This window comes from Thunnus albacares, chromosome 5 (genome assembly GCF_914725855.1).
Source record: "Thunnus albacares chromosome 5, fThuAlb1.1, whole genome shotgun sequence".
NCBI lineage: Eukaryota > Metazoa > Chordata > Actinopteri > Scombriformes > Scombridae > Thunnus > Thunnus albacares.
Window position 1 is genome coordinate 22,657,555 of NC_058110.1, and position 19,280 is coordinate 22,676,834.

Genomic DNA, 19,280 nt, shown 5'->3' on the forward strand with positions numbered 1-19,280 from the left:
GAGAAATACAAACATTTTACTGTAGACAACTTTTTTTTTTTATTGGTGCTGAGAAGAAATTTTCTAAAGTTAATAAACTGATGTATGTGTCCAAATTGTTTTGATTATTGTTTTAAATGCAGCGATGTTACCCTAATGACTTCCAAAGCTAAAATCAACTGCTAACACATTAAGAAACTCCTCGAGTTATTCACACTGTCACAAAACGTTTAGTGTGTCACATGTTTTGCTTTGCCTGTGGACGTCACAGGTAAGCAGTAGAAGAGAGAAAGAGAGAGAGAGAGAAATATGGACATTCTGACAGAAAAGCACTTTGACAAATTCATGTAAGGACAGACGTAGCAGCACTGAGTGATAATACTTGCTGGCATTCATGTAGTGTAATATATGTCTGACAGAAAATGTTTTGTGTTTAAAATGTTTTGACCTAAAGATCATTTCTGCATACATAGGGATTTCAGTGAATTCTTATTTGTTGAGTTAGAGTTGCCTACAAAGTGCCTGGGCAAGTAGTATTTAGTATGTACAAGGTGCGTAGTGGGTGAGCCGGCTGGATGGACGTCTTGGATGATAACATTGCACAGATTACATGCTTTACATACAGATCTTGGCTGACAGCATGAGAGATGTTATCAGTATGTTCAAATATATGAAAAAAAAAAGGGAAGACAAGCTTGATCACTAGCTTGACAGAAAAACCAGCATCAGACAGATGCCAAAAACCAAAACAAAATGCAGACACATAAATCATGCAACCCAAGTGCTCAGTTGGATCAGTAGTGTCACTGTAAACGATAAGATCACAACCTGTAGGAGCTGCACAGAAAGATGTGGAAAACATTTTTGTTCTCTTGGCTCGCTGTCACATTTCAAAATGCAGTTTTGTTTTGTTTTTTTACAATAAAGATCTAAAATGCAACCATGCCAAGACCAACCATGATGCAGACAAGATGCAAAAAAAAAAAAAAAGATAAATGCACTGATTCTGCTAGATCATCCAAACAATTATGTTCATTGAATTTACAGAAAAAGCTATCTTCATTGAAGCACAAAATAAACCACTGTTAGAACAAATATTCAATTTATGTCACGGATATTTCAAATTTATCTGTAGTTATTAACAGTTCGATTAAAGATAAATGTTTTTCCTTATGATCATGCCATCATGGAGATACAGTCCATATGAGTGACGGTCACACGTCAGGAGCAAACAGCAACTACTTAGTTCTGTGTATTGTGCCTTTAAGTAATTTCCCTCATAAATCAGTGTTACAAAGGGTCACAGGCTCTGCAACGACAAGAGTAGCAAGCGGTGTGACTGAAACGGTAAGCTGAGCCTGTGATTAAAAATTAATATCTATCAATTAATTTAATGATTAGTTTCCTTCAAACAGTAAGCAGCCCAAATATGGTCAAAAAAGTACAATTTCACTTCTCATTAAGCGTCATGGTCCAGTTCAAACAGTTCTTTGGTAAGAAATTTTCAATCAAAAGGATTTGACTGGCGATGTTCTATATTTTTCAAATTGTGAAGAAATCTCATGCAGAGCCAAATCAACAATGAATTCATCCTACTTACAAATATTGTGTGTGTATCCAAAGCATGATATATAATATTCCTCTGTGCCGAAGACCTCCTTTGTTCCAGAAATTATTAAAACACCTCAATGAGCCACACTGCTGCACTGGGTGACATGTTCCTTTGCCACGAAGAGTTCTGGCACGTTAGTTTCTTTAGAAACAGCTCCAAAGACTAATTACAGTGATCACATCTTTGGTCTCCAGAGAGTAGTTCCGTGTAAGGCAGATGCCACTGTGCATGTTCGGTTTACAGAGCTTTGCTATCTTGTTGTGCTACACATCACAACCTCTTGACTTTGTTCTAAAGATATTTACAATGTAGAATGAAGTATAAAGTCAAGAGGTTGTGATGTGTAGCACAACAAGCTAATGAAGCTCTGTAAACGGAACATGTGCAGTGGTGTCTGCCTTACATGGAACAACTCTCCAGAGACTGAAAACATGATCGCTGGTAAACAAACTAACGTGCCCATACTCTTTGGGGTGAGGAAACATCACCATGTGCAGCAGTGTGACTCATTAACACATTTTATAATAGTTTTTGGACAACAACAGAGGTCTACTGCACAGACGAATAAAATGTATTCGGAGACATGTCCAATACTTGTAAATAAATCAATGTTGTTGGTTTGAATCTGCACATGAGATTCATTGACAGTAAGAAAGATTTTGAAAATTGGAGAGCCTTATCCTTTAACACAAATGTACTAAAGATCTGGCAACAAGAAGAGCCCAAGATTTTTAAACATGCATCAGTTGTTCCGTGGCTCCCATTTGTACCTAAGCTATGGTTACATTTTGACACTGTTTATAGCTTCTGCCAGAAATCAAATAATCTGATTTCCACAAGACGACACTCAATTGAAAAAAACATCTTTCTTATAAATGGCATTCTTCAGTCTTCCATCGTATAAATACACAACAGGGTCAGTACTGTACATGCCCTGTACAAATGAATTTTTACTTGCAGTGCTTAAAAATTAACCTGTCCGGGCTGTATGCCGCCTTTCATCCAGTGTATGCTGGGATTGGCCCCAGCCCCTGCGACCCTGTACAACACAAGTGGTTAGAAAGATGTTAGGAAATTAAGGGAGTTACTCCAGATTACTGAGGTCTAGTACATGTTTAATTTTGGAAATAACCTAATCTTTCTGTGGTACCTCACCCAAACTAAAATGAGTGGGCTCAGAGTTAGTCTTCAATAACTTGGTAAGTAGCAGGTGATGAGAGGGATTTTGAGGGAAAGGTATCAGTGTTTCTTTTTCTTCTGTTCCTGCAGGGTGTGCTGTAGCTCTCTCAGGTTCTCTGACAGGAGCTCCATTTCATCGAGACGGCCGTTGAGCTTGGCGTCAAAAATGTAGGCCCTAATGTTGTCAATCTGCTGTAGCAGCAGTTCCTCCTCTATCATGTCCACATCTGGCAAAACCTCATCATCATCCTCCCCGTCAAAGGGGTTGGTCGAGGCTCCCGGAGAATTCCCAGAGGCCTCCATGAAAGGGTTACCTGCGTCAGTATCGTCCTCCTCCTCAAAGGGGTTGCCAGGTGCAGTCTCAGCTTGCTTGTCCTCCTCAACTTCCTCTTCATTATCGTCATCAAAGGGGTTGTATTCTTTCTTTCCATTGGTTACTTCTTTGTGTTCCTTTTTGATGTCCTCAGAGAAGGGATTAGATGGATCCTCCTCAACGGGAGTAGAGTCTTCTTCATCGAAAGGGTTAAGGGAGCTGCTGTTCTGTCCTTCGCCACCAGGAGGGGTTACATGCCCCCCTAAGCTCCTCAACCTGGGAGGTGACTCCTCTTGGCTTGTGAGAGCAGGGAACGCTCTTACAGATGAGGGGCTCCTCTCAGCTTTAGGAGTCAAGTCCTCTGCTGCTGTGTCTTCTTCTCCCTGAAAGCCCCCTGCTGGGCTAATATCCAGAGACTTCTCCCAGGTGAAAGAAGGTTGGATGGAGCCCACAGCAGGGCCCCTGTGCTCCCTCTCTTCCCTTTCCCAGGCTTCCAGGCGATTGAGCTCCCCCTGCTGCAGGCTCTCTTCCTCAGCCAGCTTCTGAGAGAGAGCGATGGCCAGGCTGGTCTGCTGCTGGTCATATTCGTCCTGCAGCTGACGCAAGTTCTCCTCAAGCATCGCTACCTCATCTGCCCTCTGGGCCTCCTGCGCCTGACGAAGGAATGACTGAATGTTCTTGATCTGCTGCAGGAGGGGGTCATCCAGCTCACTACGTGCATTGGCAGAGTCTGAGGAGGGCAACCAACCACCAGCTTTGGTCATGCGTGGCGCTCTAGGAGCCTGCGACAGCTCTCCATTGGTGCTGGCAGGTGGACGGTTTCTCTCAGACTCCTGCCTCCTCTTCAGGGCCTCCTGTGCTGCCTGTTGAGCAGGGAAACATAAAAAGTATACAAATTGTGTTCCCCCAACGAAAAAAATCATCAGAGAAGTATCTGTAAACCATCTCACCAGTCTCTCTTGTTGGAGTCGCTTCTCTTGTTCCTGTTTCCTCTTTTCTTTCAGCTCTTCATATTTCTCCTTAGTTGGTAAAGACATGAGACCTAACAGCTTCTCCTATGATGGAGACAAGTTGTAGAGGTGAATTCAGGGACAAGAATAAAGAATTTATCTGGTAGAAATAGAAATGACAGAGTAAGGATGGGTGTCATTAGGATTTTATCAACTGATATATATGTATATACTTTAATTACGAGTCCTCTTATTGATACTACTCTCCATAATTTGGTGCAAAAAATAAAGACATGACATGAAAAGATTCAACAGTTATTTATTTATAAAGATAACAGCTAAGCTAGAAGTGCTTAAAACCAATGCTGTGTCCAGAGTTAATAACTACAGACTTATTTTTATAACAATTAGAGCTGTAGTCAACCAAAGAAAATCTTGGTCGTCTGAAATTCTACCTACTCTTCAACCAATCAATGGTTGATGGGGGAAAAAGCAACCTTCACGTAATACAAACAAGCCAAGTTAGCCCTCCAAGCTAATGCATGCTAACAACTTAGGGTGATATCATGGTGATATCTAGTGTCAGCAATATTTTTTGCTGACACTAGATAACAAACAAAAGCTACTAAGCTACTAAGACTATATCGCATTAAGTTATTGTGAGCTGTAAATTCACCATTTCTAAGCAGAAGGCAGAATATAATGGTATCTTGAAGCTTGACAAGCCCAATTTAATACTGGTTCTCCAGTTTAGTACAGGTACCGGTTTAGTACAGGTACCAATTTAGTACCGGTTCTAAATACCTATGGCAGAGTGATGGAAAGATATATCTTTTTTCAGTCTGAACTTGGTCTCACCTGGACAAACAGCGTGGCTGTATAGCGGACCATCTTCTGAAGCTGGAGTGTCTTTGGATGCGGAGGTGGATCATCTTTCACTCCCAGTGTTAAAATCTTCTTACTGAGAAGAAAGAAAAAACAACACAGTATTCAATTTGATATTTAAAAAACTATATATTAAAATATTTGACAAACATGACAGAGGCTCAATTCTGAAACAGTAATTTAGGACTGAGGGCCTACCTTAGGGCATCGATTAGCTCGTAGTATTTCTGTACTTCCAGTCTCAGTCCACCAGCCTTGTCAAGACTGTATGTGGTTTCTCCGGCACTGTGAAAAGCATAAGGCCATGACAGTAAGCAATAAAACTCTAATTAAACTCTAATTAAAAATCAAAAGTACAGCTGAAAGAACAGCTGAAACATTTTTTTAATGATTCATTAATGGTTTATGTCATCTTTCAAGCAAAAATGGAAAAACAAATCTGGTTCTCAAATGTGAAAATCTGCTGCTTCTCTTGGTCTTACATGATAGAAAATGTAATATTTTGTTCAGACAAAACAAGAAATTAGATGATTTCACTTGGTTTGTTTTTTAATGTTTTCTGATGTTTTAGAGACGTAATGCTTAATCATGAAAATAACTGACAGATTAATCTACAGTATGATTATCTTTTAAATGTGGCTTACTTGAGAGACTCCGCCATTCTGATGTATTCTGGAGCCTTTTCATCCACTTTCTCCATACACATCCTCAGCCTCTGACAGGAAGACAAGTTATGAGCAAGTGAACAACAGGAAGCCCCAAAAGAAAAACAGAATGACGGGAAGGATACAAAAGAGTAAACTCAAGACAGCATGAAAGGAAAACCAAGGACTGCACTACAACTGGGAACAGAACAGTGCAATGATCCTTTTCATGTTGTTTCAACACCAACCTCGTAAAGTTTCACTATGTCAGGCATGTGGTCTTTCTCTTCCAGTTTCTGTTGTCTCTTTAGCAGTGTGTCCATACAGTGGTGACAGCAGCGAATCTTCTCGTCGTCCTTTTCTTCTAGCATGGAGGTGACGCTGCTCAGGCTGCTGATGCTGCCTCTCCTAGAGCCCATCCCACTGCCACCGCCACCCCCTGTTGGGGGAGACTGGGACTGACTGGGGCTTCCAGGTACACACAGGGCCTCTCGTGTCCCACTAATGAGCTTTTCTGTGAATGCATAAAAGAATGAAAATTCACAGCACTGGGATACATGTTCACAAGTCTTATTTCAACTTGATATGTAATGATTTTTTTACAGTTTGCAAGATTTTTTTCATACGTACGGGCCAGAGGTAAGGGGACAAACTCCATGCACTTCCTACACATGATGGACCCACAGAGACGGCAGTGGTGCCGTCTGTTCCGGATGTTGAACTTGTTTCCGCAGTCAGGACAGAACGGGACATCTGAGTCGTTCACCCATGACACTACTGACTTCTCAATGGCTGTAAAGGAGGACGAGCACTCGTTAATTTTCTTCGTGTTAAATAAATCATACGTACAAACACTGAGAGGATTCAGAGTATACATGAAAACATGTGGACGAACCTCTGATTTTGGCGGCATCCGAGTTCACCCTGTCAAAAGACGTCAACTGAAAGGAGAGTTTTCATTGTAAATGAGTTGGCACCTTTAAGACCATCTTAAGTCTAATTGTAACAACAGCAGGAAGAAAATTATGGTTTGAATGAGTTGATGCAACCACACCTTTTCCAGTCTGATGATAAGTTTATTGACCTCAATGACGTAGTGATCTATCCTGGCTGCCCGGTGTTTTTTAAAGAAGTCCAGGTGGCTTTTAGTTGCCCCTACAAAAGAGAAAAGCAACTTTAAGATTTCTTGGTCATTCCTAACGATAATTAGTTAATTTTATGCAAATGCTTTGAAAAGGAAGCCAACTGTATAAAGAAAAATGTAGAGAGTGGAGATTTATTTTCATGCAATTTACAGCTCAGTATTCCAGTCTCACCCAGCTCCTGAGGCTCCCACATGTAGGGGTCCACTCCACCATAGTAGAAGGACTCATAGCTGCCAGTGTCCGGTCTGTCTTCTCCATCCCTCTTCAACAGCTTATCTTTAGCTTTCTTTGCCTTCTGAACCAAACCTGAGCACAAAGAAATTGGGACACAATTTAACTCCTTGTGTGAAAAATGCAGAGAGGATATTATATAGACAAAAGCTGATGTATCTTCTATCATTTATGTATGCCTAGTCTTAGCCAATGTGAAAAAACGAAATGCTAATCAGAGAGCTAACCCCCCTCCAAAAGCAGTTTCCATCCACATTTCATTATTTTCCTATTTCATATATTATCCCTCCCTGAGAAGCTGCAGCAACATGTGCTGCCAAGTCATCCTGGCGACAATTCCCCTTGGTCCAACACTGCAGAGTCATTTTGTCTATAGCAGAGTATACAATTAGACTACATGGGACTCACTTTTCAGCTGTCCTCTAACATGGCGGTCATCCCCAGAGTGCTCCTCTTCGTAGTGGTCTTGGAGCTGGTAGAATGACTGCAGGTCCTTGAGGCACAATGGGCAAAGAAAGCCCTCCTTCACTTCACCTGTGCCTTCAAAAGGGGGCGGGTAGCTGGAGGCCATGACAGCGATCGGCTGTGCTCTTGGAGAAGAGATGCAAGGCGGCGGGATCCTGCGTCAGTCCTCATGTCACGGGGAGTGCAAACCACTCCATACTAGCTCCATCACACCAGAGATAATCCTGGGACACAGATTGAAGCAACATGTAAAAACACAAAATCCATACATAAATCCCAATTGTTATATTACAACTTCTTGAAAACTAAAAGCAGATTTGTTTCATGCAGTCTGGTTGGAAGGTGAATTTCAACCACTCTTGGACATTTATGCAAACCTAATGAGTCAGTGTGACTTTTATGATTTTGAGCATGACAGGCAAGAGGAGTGTCACAGTAATAAACAGCTTCAGTGATAGACAGAGTTTGAGAGGTTATGGTTTCATAAAAAATGTGTTAAATTTCTTATTTCATTTGGTAGAATATCATTATTCGGGTTATTAAACCTGCACAATGTAGCTAATTACTGTATAATATTATTTCAAAGTGAGTTAAGTAAGTCTGGATGAAGTAACAAAGGTTCATGGGTGCACCCACAGTAGTCCACGTTGACATAAACTTACATTTTAAATGAAGTACCAGCTAACATTATCATTAGCTAAGAGTTTGCATTCAGTCAATCGTATAACCCACACGCAGTCACTAACGTCAAGTATTTAACCGATTGCAAGCAGCCAGTATTTTATTTAGTGGGTCTAATCTGCGTATTAACTATCTGACGTTATCTTGGTTAATATCTGGGTGAAGCTGACTGCCGTTAAACTGAACAGAGGATGTATCATAACGTTAGCTTGAGGTTGCTAACAGCAGGTCTCGCTTTCTTCAGCCATCGTTTTTCCACCCATGTTGTTCAAAAAACACGGGGATAAATGACTTCTAACATCCACAAAAACAAATACCTGGAGGCTAATCATCTAGCGACGGATGATTTATACTTACAAATGAGTGCAACAGTAACTGTGTTGTTGACAGTTTGGATTGTCTTTGACAGCTCGACAGTAGCGACAGCGGCGGCAGCAGCCTGATCATGTGATTAGCGTTCGGTATGTAAGGGAAGAGAGGAGGGACAAACGGCACCAAACATACACGACGCTGTAGGAGCCAAAATCAAAACAGCAGGACTACAATGAAGGTTACTCATGTCATTATGTTTCATCTACTTCTTATTCGTTTGCTTCTCTTATTTGGTTTCTGTCTATGTTTACAAGTGTTGGTGCTTTGATGTAAATGATCCAAGATATTTCACACAGACTCTTTGAAGCCTAAACATGAGCAGTTCATGCTGCATGTAAGTTTGTCGTGACTAACAGAGTGTACTTGCTACAGGCTTAAAGGAGGGGTTCACAAATTTCAAGTCTGTCTTAAAACAACTGTCAGGTGCCAAAATGAACATTGAAATAGATTTTTCATGCCGTAATCATTCCTCCTGTTCATTCCTTCATAGTGCACTGACAATGTAAGTGATGGGGGCCTTCCCTCTGTGCAAAAATGTATTTAAAAGTTTATTTGAAGTTTCAGCCATCCAAACTGGGCTTTTGTGACTTTTGTGTCAAGACAGACTTGAAAAATTGTGACCCTATCCTTTAATTACTGTCTATTTTTAAACAGAAGGGTGGATATAAGGAAGGCAGAGGGGCCCAGATCGTGAGGGGCCTGAAGGCCTCAGTGTCGGTTTGAGGACAATTTATTCATTTTTGTTTAGGAATATGCACTACAACATCACCTGAAATAATAGGAGCCTTATGGTGGGTCCTGCTTCCTTACTCAGGTCATCAACAGTAGTTTTTTTCAGATTCAGTTACACTCATTGTGCAGATTTCTACATAAACTTGTGCTTAATCAAATTACCACAAAGTAATCAGTAAACCAGGGACCAGGTAGTTGTAGCCTACAGCCCACTTTTTGGGGCTCAAGGTAAAACATGATTAAGATGCCATGTGTGGAGGGCCTTGTGCACAGCAAGGCAAGTTTATTTGTATAGCACATTTCAACAACAAGGCAATTCAAAGTGCTTAACATAAAATTAAATGAAAGTATTTGAGAAATTATCTCAGTGGTTCCCCATCAAGGGTTCGGGACCATAAATCTGAGATGTCACAAAATGATTTAAGGTATAAGAAAGAAAAAAACATTTCTATAATGCTAAATTATGTTTTATGTGATTTTTTTTTAATGAGTTTCTTGTTAAATCCAGGATACTTTTTAAGTCCCCCAAAACTCCTTCAAATGAAACAGTCTGAAAAGGAAAAACCAATCTTTGGTTGAACTGCTTATAGCTCATAACTCACCTGTGTTGAGTGAAAACAAGAAGACTTTGCTTCATTCATATTTTGTGAGCCATTTCACTGTCATACTTTCCACAGATGGGCTCGTGTATTTCTGACACAGATTTTCAATACAGTATCTAAACATAAAAAAACAAATAACCACAAACAATTTATCCAAATTATATATTGCTTTTTTCCCCCCTTCAGGTGTTTCAGGTAGCCTAAAATAACTCATGCATGAAGTATAATTCATATGTTCATCCTTCATACTGGATAATCTCACATTTGCACTTTTTCCTGGTCTGTCAATCCACTGAGCCCTGAGCATTACTGCTGGAGCTGAAAGTTGTGTATGTGTTTGAGCATCTCTACCATTAGGTCTCTATCTTCAACTCACATGTTTGATGAATAATTTGCATATTGATCAGACCTGTGGACAGCTGCTCCCAAGGCTCTGATGGAATGAGCCCAATTAGAGAGGAGGATACCTGACACTCCATGCCTGCTATTGAATTGCATTAATCTAGACGAGGCTGAAGCAGGATTACAGCTTTTCGTTGGACCACACACTAATTAGACCTACTTGTGTTGAATCAACACTTTGATAGACACTAAGCTGACATGCATTTACCACAACTGATGCAAACCATACCATTTTACCAATGCTTTTATTTTCCAACAAAACACTGGTGGTTGGCTTTAAGGCAAAGGCAGCTTTTAATTTACAACATGAGGTTACATAAACTTAATCCATGCAATAATGTGTAGAAAAATAATCAATGACACATTATATTTGCTGTGGTATTCACTATATTTTACATAAGTAGAAAAGAATAAAACACAAATCAGTTAATGAAGGGATTTCCTATGCATAACTGTAAACGTAGTTTCACTTGTCATCATCTCCAGCACTGACAAGCGTGTGTTGCTTCAGAGGCAACATCGCTGAAGCCAGTGTTGTAATAATTTCATCCTTGGACACCATGTCAGCATAAGTAGCCTCATTAACTAAATAAATAAATAAATAATGATTACTGGAATAAGAATTCTTTAATGATAATAATAATATATCAGCACAGGGTACCCACTCTTATGAAAACCGTATTTACAGTCCAAATAAGTTTAGAGGACAATTACACACAAGCTCTCCAAAGAAACAAACAGCAGATATATATTTTTTTGTCAGTATGATACAGTGACTGTCTGCCAAAGAAAAACTGTGGCACAAAAGGTTAAATGATGTACATTATTTTTTCCATTTTTAATAATTCATTATGGTCAGTTAATTTACACATTTATTTGTTTACAATACAGCAGTACACGCACACCAGAGCTTCTTTTGTTTAATCTACTCTCCTTCCACTAAATCATCTTCAGATGCAAACCTTTTACCCGGGTGTTGTCTCTTCTCCTCGGCATGACTCTTGTTAATGTTGTCTAAAAAGTCGAGTAGCAGATTGGTCTTGCTGCAGCTCGTAGGGTCCAATACATCACACGGACTGGTAGTGCCTAAATCCGGACTCGAGTTATCCCAAAACCTTTTCCCGGGGTGCTGGCGCTTTTCCAACTCTGAGAGGTCTTCTTCTTCATCCGCATCCCAGTCCCCATCGCCATCCTCATCCTCTTGATAGCGCTTACCTGGGTGCTGACGTTTGCTGTGCAGCACCAGGTAGCGCTTGCCTGGGTGCTGTCGTTTTGAAAGTTCACTCAGCAGTACTACAGGGTTTTCAGAAATGTGTCCCGTCGTGGTGCGCTTTCCCGGGTGCTGCCTTTTCTGGAGCTCCATGAACGAGTCCATTTCATCTTCGCGTTTGCCTGGGTGCTGTCTCCTTTGAACATCCAAGTACTGTTCATCCTCGTCCTCTTCTCTCCTCCCCGGATGCTGCCGCTTCTCCAAATCCTCGCTGTACCTCTTACCGGGATGCTGTCGTTTTGTCACCCATTCTGGCTGAGAAGAAAATCCATCTGGAAGGAAAAAATATTATTTAGATCACTTTAACAAGCTCGAACTCTCTGTGCTGCATAAACGTGTTTCCCTTGTTCGCCTATGCCGTGCGTAAATTGCGCACGAATTGGTGGTCCCAATCCCTTGACTCATTTTAAACTGGAGGAACATTCTTTGCCATTTACAAAAATACTTTCAAACACGATTTGTAAATCATCATTTATAATCATCTAACCAGAAACCATCTAAAAGTAGACGTGAAGTTGCTTAGAGCATCGATGTAACTTGTAAACATTTTTAGATAAAAACACGAGTTGTCGATATCAGGGAAGTAGAAAATATAATTTAATGACATGTTTAAAACTGAAAGTAAAACATTTTAAGAACTTTATGGCACTATACTGATAATACCGTCGTAATAGTTCCCGGGGTGCCTGTAAAAAATGATCCCAGACATATTTTACGCACCATTTCTGCCGTCTTCATCCTGAATCTTTTTGAGAATGGACCGTAACAGGAGACTCTCTGCTCTCTGTAGTATGATGTCGTCTATGGTCCTTCGGTCCGTCTCATCCTCAGCAGGGATACCCTGTCCTCTGGACACCGTCAAGATGCAGACCATGACAGAAGCCAAGATGAGCAGACATGTCGACTTCATGGTAGTTTAGTTGTTAGTCTGTTGAAGAAATAGATTATGGTCGGTGGGACACATATTACAGAAATAAAACTGATGTGGGGGCAAAGTGAACTATCTATAATCATATGGCTACACTTCAGTCTGTATTTAAGTTATCTGATAAAATATCGTCTTTTCTTCCGAAAAGAAATGTAAAACTATTGGTGTCGATCATTTTCGTCCAGTGCAAAATACAACTTTTTATGCGCAATTTGATCTTCAAAAAATCTTAAAACAAGTGAAATTGCATCGGAAACAAATGGAATCACTTCACCGTACTGCCAGCATTAAAAATGTATTTTACGTAAAGAAAGCATGTAGCCTACACTAAATGTCATACTTTCTAAAAAAAAAAAAAATCTCCGAAATGAATTAGAATAATGAATAATGATTTTGATTCATCCAGAAAGGATGAAGCAGGTCCACCAAAACAAAAGATAGACATATTCACATGCTATAAAGGTTTATTCTGAAGTGCGTCTCACTCACCTGAGAAGTATCCAAATTCTCTCTTCCCCGTTGAGCGCACCGCCGACAGTGATGATAGTCGCTCTCAGCCTCTCGCAGCGGTTGGTGACCCGTAAAGGCCAAGTCTAGAGGTATGAGCAGATAACTTGCCGTCTCAGCATTTATACTTGCCGTCACTGTCGTCACACCAACGCTGTAGTCATTTTTCAGGATCCCTCGTCCCCATTGATGTCACCAAGTCGTGCGCAACTGGATGGCAGTGAATGATCGTCCTATAGGGGCCGCTGCCCAATTTGTCATTTGAAAAAAACAAATAAGCGACAGCCTGAGATGGACAGCAGGCACTACGATGACTGGATAAGATAAATTCATTCATAAAAGTTGTGAATTTTACCCTGCGTAATGCGTGTACTGGTATTTAGTAAGCTATAATCCTCCTTACAACTGGCTTCTATGTTTTGATTGCCGTTTACGAACAGTGTGCTCAGATTATGTTATAAATGGGCTGAGTATCTTAAAAAATCTGCCGGTCTCCTATGGGGCACCAGTAAGGGCTGGTAAGAAAGATGCATTCATATTTTCTTAAATTCCCTGAGGTCACAGGACTCAGGAGGGAGAGCTGAACCCCATCTGTTTCTTCTGAGCATAAATAAATGCACTTTCTCCTCACGATGCAACACAGCTGAATGTATCAGAGGCGGATCAAGCAAGTTTTGCTTTGAGTGGGAGCAAAGGGATTTGGACTTGATATTTTATTAAGCAACCGGAAAAATCGAAATGCGGTGACTTTTGAAGCCAGCCGTAATGTTTATTAATGTAATTTGTAAGATTTACTTCCATTGGGTTGATGATCCGTGCAGCTATCTCTGCAGGTGAAGAAAGATGGTGCGATAACTGATTTTCTTTTTTACAAAAAATGTTTACTCTGACATTTGCTGAAGTTTTCCAATATCTGCAGTCTAAAAAAGATCTGTCTATTTCTGTAGAGAAGGAAGTTGATCAGCATGAGACCTCCACAAGAACACATGACGACATGGATGTAAACACACAGCCTTCTTCTCAGCTGGGCGTCAGGTCAGTGGTGCTTAGTGAGCCTGCGGTACCAGATGCCCATCTCCACTAGATGTGGTCCGAAACACATTCACTTGAGTGAGTGAGCTTATCTTGTTCATGAGTACTGGTGTACACTTCTCTTTCCAGACGGTTTGCAGGCAACTTACAAAGGAGCTCTATAGTAAATTGGTAACAATGACTGTCTGAATTCCTGGAGGGAGAGGAGCAAAACTACCTGTATGAAGTAGAGCTCTCCTTATCCATTATGCAGAGTCAAATCACTCCATTGTCTCGATGAAGTCCTGCATAGTCACGCTCAGTCAGTGGTGAATGTCTGGTGTGAATTGAATTGGCCGTGTAATGCTATAATTACTTGCTTTCAACGTGCTGTCACGTCCAATACTTCAAGTCGGTTTAGACTCCCACCGAGCATGCGGTTAAAAACATCAATATCATGGTGGAAATCATTAAATATGCTTTATGATTAATTTCTATTGAAAAGTGTCACAGATCTGCAGCTCATCTATAGCTGATATGTCTTATTTTCTTTGACAGGAAGCTGCAGCAATCTCTGTTTGACATGATCTCTGTAGTGTTGAAGTGGGAATAAAACGAGATCAATATTCACTCAAAGGGTGACGTTAGTGAGAGTGTCACCACATCCATACATGTTCTGTGTATACTGCAGGAACATCTTAGTTACACCCTGCCAGCCAAACTAATGTGTCTCTTTTTAGTTAAACGTAGTTACAGTGTGACGAACAGAAGAGCGACAAAAGCACATTCTCAGTCTAGTAGAGTCTCTACTTTGCACTGTATTGCCTGAGATGAACACATTAAGGACAGTGGGGAATGTATGGGAATCCACCTCCTTATGTCTGTCATGTATCACCCCCCCCACCCCACCCCCCCTCCCCCCACAAGTGTGCAATGACATGCCCAAAGGAACCAATTAATTGCCCAAGAGAATCTGTAAGTTGGATTTTAAGCAGTTCAAAAGGCCAGAAGGTGCTTCAACAAGTGAAAATCTTGTGAATCTGCTCGGAGAACGTGGTGCACAGATGCTGAAGATGTAGAACAATTAAAGCAGATTGCTGCAGGTGTTGCAGCATTTAGGTTGTCATTTTTTTCCCCCTTTATCACTATAAGGCTGTGATTAAAATACATCCTCCTCTCTCTTGATTCACTCTCACTCATCCCGCACAAAAAAATAAAAATAAAAAAGTTTGTTATTAGAGTCTTTCAGACTTGGGAAATCATAACAATTAGTATTCTGGTCAGCGTCATGTACCTCATGTACTGAGGAAGAGGACAGGTTTGGTATACACCCAATGTGATGGGTGAAAATACGACTCATTAGCCTCTATCCTCTGTTTACTCTTGCTGTCGTTAATTATATATATATTTTTAAGTCGTGGTAAACTTCTTCAGTGTGTAACAGAAGTTTCTGCAAAGCAAGGCCGCACATAAATCCAAATTAAGGCTGCACAGATCAGATCCGGTTGTCTGTTTCTCCAGTGTGCAGCTCATATCCTTAGTGTTTAATGATCCCTGCATCCTTCAGTGTGATCCTCACTGTTTCAGTACTAGGAAGTCTTACCTGTGATGATTAAATGCTGATAAAGAAAAAAACAACACCACACACACACACACACACACACACCCAACAACTTTACTAGAGAAACAGACATTTGATTCTCATAATCTCAGCAAGGAAACTGGTTCTATGCAACACAAAAACTAGGATAGCGATAAAAAGATTTAAACATACAGAATATTAAACATAGCATCTTAGTAAATTCACTCTAAATTGCGTAAAATGCTATCTCTTGAGAAACTCAGGATTGTCACTGAGTCAAATATTACGTCGAAAGAAAGATCTCTAATCATCTCCAGTGACATCATTCACAGTCATTCCCAATAACAGACCATTATTAGTTTGGATTCATTCAGCAGCGTGTTTCATCGAATGTCAAATTGATCTGGATAATATCTTGTCGGATGTGATCTGAATTTAGTTTATGATATGTATTTTTGTGACTCACTGAACAAGTATATGAGTAAAAATAATCTGCTATAGATGAGCTAAAACTTATAAAACAGATATGTTTGAAGCTGTTGAAACAGAGTAGCTATATGAGTGGTGATCTTCAGATACTGCAGTAATATTTAAACTGGTACGAATAGATTTTTTGGCCACTTGGGGGCAGTGCAACAAGTTGTAAACACAGCACTGACATATTATCATTATATGATATTGATAGCAAGCAGTCACCTATTTACACATCCAACCAATATTTAGTTACATTAATATTCATTAGGAGTTGTGGTTCCACCAACTCCTGAGGGAAATACCTGGCTCTTTAGCTGCTAAACACTCCACTATTTTCACCAGCTACTTACTAACTTTGTCTGTCGACTGTTTGGTGCTGAACAGGTAGTGTACAGTGAGTTTTTAGAGCTTTTTCATTGAAAACAGTTGGAAATAACTCTGATGAGAGCTGTGAGAGTGAACCAAAACAGGAAGGAATCAAAACAATGAGCTCAAAGATGCAGAATTTGCAGAATCAGGTAATAATTATCAGTGGATCCATCACTAATAGTGACACCTTTTACATATACATAGCCGTTTGATCCATTGTTAATCAAAAAACAATGATGATAGCATCTTTAAAGCAGCTGAAATTGATATTTTTATAATAACAATGTGTCAAATGACAATGTGTAATGAGAGAGGCATCGTTCATAGTTTTGAACCTACAGAGAATTATCACCCGACTCTGCAGCTCCCCTCGGCTTCACGGAGCTTTATAGCAAATTTTAGCTCATTGTTTAGCTGTCCGGTTCGCAACTTTACTGTTTTGGTTCACTCTCACTGCTCTCATAGCGTCGTTTCTGGCTGCAGCAGGCAGCTGTTTTCAGAGAAAAAGCTCTAAAACTGACTTTCAACTACCTGCTCAGCACCAAAATGGCGAACATACACAGTTAGCAACTAGCTGGTGAACATAGTGGAGCATAATCAGCTAAAGAGCCAGATATTTCCTTCAGGAGTTGATAGAAACCAAAATCAGAGTTAAAGGGACAGTGAGTATTAGACTAACATTTGGCGGTGCAACATGGCGGGCTCCGTGGAGGATGACATGCTCTCTATGTAGATATAAAGTTCTCATTCTAAGGCAACGAAAACTCAACCATTCTTATTTTCAGGTGACTATACACTAATTAAAACATACTTATGAATATTATATTCCATTTCTGCCAAGTCCGTTGCACTAGATGCCACTAAATTCTACACACTGGTCCTTTAAAAGGTGAGGCTTTGTCAATGTTGTGTTCACAACTTGTTTCCACTGCCCCCAAGTGGTTGAAAAATCAGTTAATGCACGTTTAAGCTAACAGCAGGCGGGTTAAGCAACCATTAATTTTTTCTCATTGTTCGAGTAAGCTGCCATAAGCCAATAATAAGTTCAACAATAACTCTTAGCAGTTCTAAAATCACATTGAGGCACAACCTCTCATAACTCACTGCTTAATATTTCTCCTGTATTTCCTTTCTTTGCTGGGAATGAAGGATGTTTCGGTTGTACAAAAACAGATGAGTTCAGAAAAGGAGAGTCAACCAAAAAATCTCCACAAAGTTCAGTGCAGGGTTAAGGGTGGATCTGTAGACAGGTGAAATTCAACACCTTCTGAGCAAAGCAGTCAGAGGTGGCAAGTTAAAAGACATCTGACTGTGACAGCAGAGGTGTGTAAGGAGCAGAGAGATGGACAGCGTGAAGGCAGACCAGAAAACAAAGCGACACAAACGAATAAATAAACAAATGGAAAAGGGAATGTGTGTGGTTGGCGTGATAGCCCTGTCCCCCAAAAGTGACACTGGCCTGACAGAGGTCACTGAAGTGGGGAATGAGTGACGGCTTGCAGGGTGTGCTGGTGGAGAAGGCTGGCTGGTAGTGTGAGTGTATTTGTGGAAAGGGAGGGTGTCAGAGGTCAGCTTTAGTGGCCAGCTTGTTGTCTTTGTCTTGCATGTTAATATCATGCAGAAATTCAAAGGAAAGCTGCACAATAGTGATTTTCTCCAGTTGAAAACTTTTGGCATGCTCACTCAAATATATCAGTTCATGGTTGCACATGATATATTTTGTATGGATGTTTCTTACTACTGTTTACTCTTCAATAGACGTATTTTTGGACTCTTCTAAAGACGAATTGTATAGTGTTTCAAATTTAAACCCCTGAATATCAGTTTATAAATTCCTACACAAAAGAGTGTGAGCTCTCACCTGAGGTTATTGTTTACCTTTTATGCTCCATTAGAGAGCTGTGCCAGGTGCTTAGTGGGAGTCCAGATTCAAATCATGACAAAAGACGGAAGGAGGCACAGGGGCAATTTGCGTCAGAGAGTGTATGTTCACAGGCAATATACTAAACATATAAATATCAAAATTGGTTCTTAAGGGGCTCACACAGTGGGTGATTTTACAGCAGCCCCCTGCAGCTGTTTATGAAATAAAAACAGTGTCACAAGACCTTGATGATGCATCACAGTGAAGACAACCTTGCACACTGGAGCAGCAAAATGGCTGTAGAGGGGGCTGTGACGTCAAGTGAAACCATGTTTATCACACATAGGTAACGCTGTCATTTATGGCAGGGTGTCAACAATGTGATAAATCTAAAAATGAAAAGATTAAAGAAGACACCTTTTAATTAAGGATGCATTTGAGTATTCAAACAAAAGTGAAGCAAAGATTTTCCCACACTGGATATTCATGTTTAGACTTCATATGCATATTTACAAAAGTTATATTTTTTTATCTGGCAGTCCAGCAGTCACTAGTGTCAATGACTATGAGAAAATTCATTCTTTTACACACTTATTTCCTCTCATAGTGGTTTCTTCAAAATCTGAAATCAGCTCTCAAACTGTGAGAGCTAGGTTTCTTTCTTTTCCCATATTGACTAATGCCTTATTTCCTCATTTTTCATCACACTGAGCGGTTAGTTGGAGCCACAATCTACACAAACATAGGCACTAACACACACAGGCACTAACGCAGCAGGCGAGAAAGAGGATTTTGCATTATTTATTTTCAAATTTCATCTCTGTCTTTAGCTGTGTGTCTGTTGCCCTGAGAATCCCATTATCTCTCAATAACCTGTGAGGCGCCTGTGTGTTCCTTCAGCCGGAGACCATGATTAGTGCACTACTACCACATGCTACAGCTCACTTATCATCGCACTCTCTCTCTTTCCCTTCGTGTCTGTCCCCCCTCGACTTTGCACCCTTCCATCACAGTCAGGTAGTGTCTGGGACCAGCTGTAATCGTGGTAGATTGAGCTGATCTTTCAGTCTCACGGCCGCCTGA

General features: G+C 40.4%; 2 protein-coding genes and 1 long non-coding RNA gene across 5 annotated transcripts in view; 1 reads left to right on the forward strand and 2 right to left on the reverse strand.

Annotated features, from left to right (window-relative positions):
- Positions 1-238: 238 nt before the first annotated feature.
- LOC122982096 (rabenosyn-5) lies at positions 239-8,540 on the reverse strand. Its single transcript, XM_044351120.1, has 12 exons — positions 8,442-8,540; positions 7,347-7,627; positions 6,879-7,013; positions 6,617-6,717; positions 6,458-6,503; positions 6,193-6,354; positions 5,811-6,076; positions 5,563-5,633; positions 5,117-5,203; positions 4,892-4,994; positions 4,034-4,138; positions 239-3,946 (listed from the first exon to the last, which is right to left on the reverse strand). The coding sequence occupies exons 2-12, from the start codon at positions 7,507-7,509 to the stop codon at positions 2,831-2,833; spliced, it is 2,355 nt and encodes a 784-aa protein (XP_044207055.1). The 5' UTR covers positions 7,510-7,627; positions 8,442-8,540; the 3' UTR covers positions 239-2,830.
- Positions 8,541-8,569: 29 nt separating this feature from the next.
- The window catches only part of LOC122982099, a 33,123-nt gene continuing 22,412 nt past the window's right edge, over positions 8,570-19,280 (forward strand). For all 3 annotated transcript variants that reach the window (XR_006403394.1, XR_006403395.1, XR_006403393.1), the window contains exons 1-2: positions 8,570-8,634; positions 13,845-13,932. This is a non-coding gene — a long non-coding RNA (uncharacterized LOC122982099). The remainder of the gene's footprint in view (positions 8,635-13,844; positions 13,933-19,280) is intronic.
- Positions 10,478-13,155, reverse strand: trh (thyrotropin-releasing hormone). The gene is made up of 3 exons (XM_044351121.1): positions 12,880-13,155; positions 12,183-12,390; positions 10,478-11,734 (listed from the first exon to the last, which is right to left on the reverse strand). Exons 2-3 carry the CDS (start codon positions 12,370-12,372, stop codon positions 11,118-11,120), a joined length of 807 nt encoding a protein of 268 aa, XP_044207056.1. The 5' UTR covers positions 12,373-12,390; positions 12,880-13,155; the 3' UTR covers positions 10,478-11,117.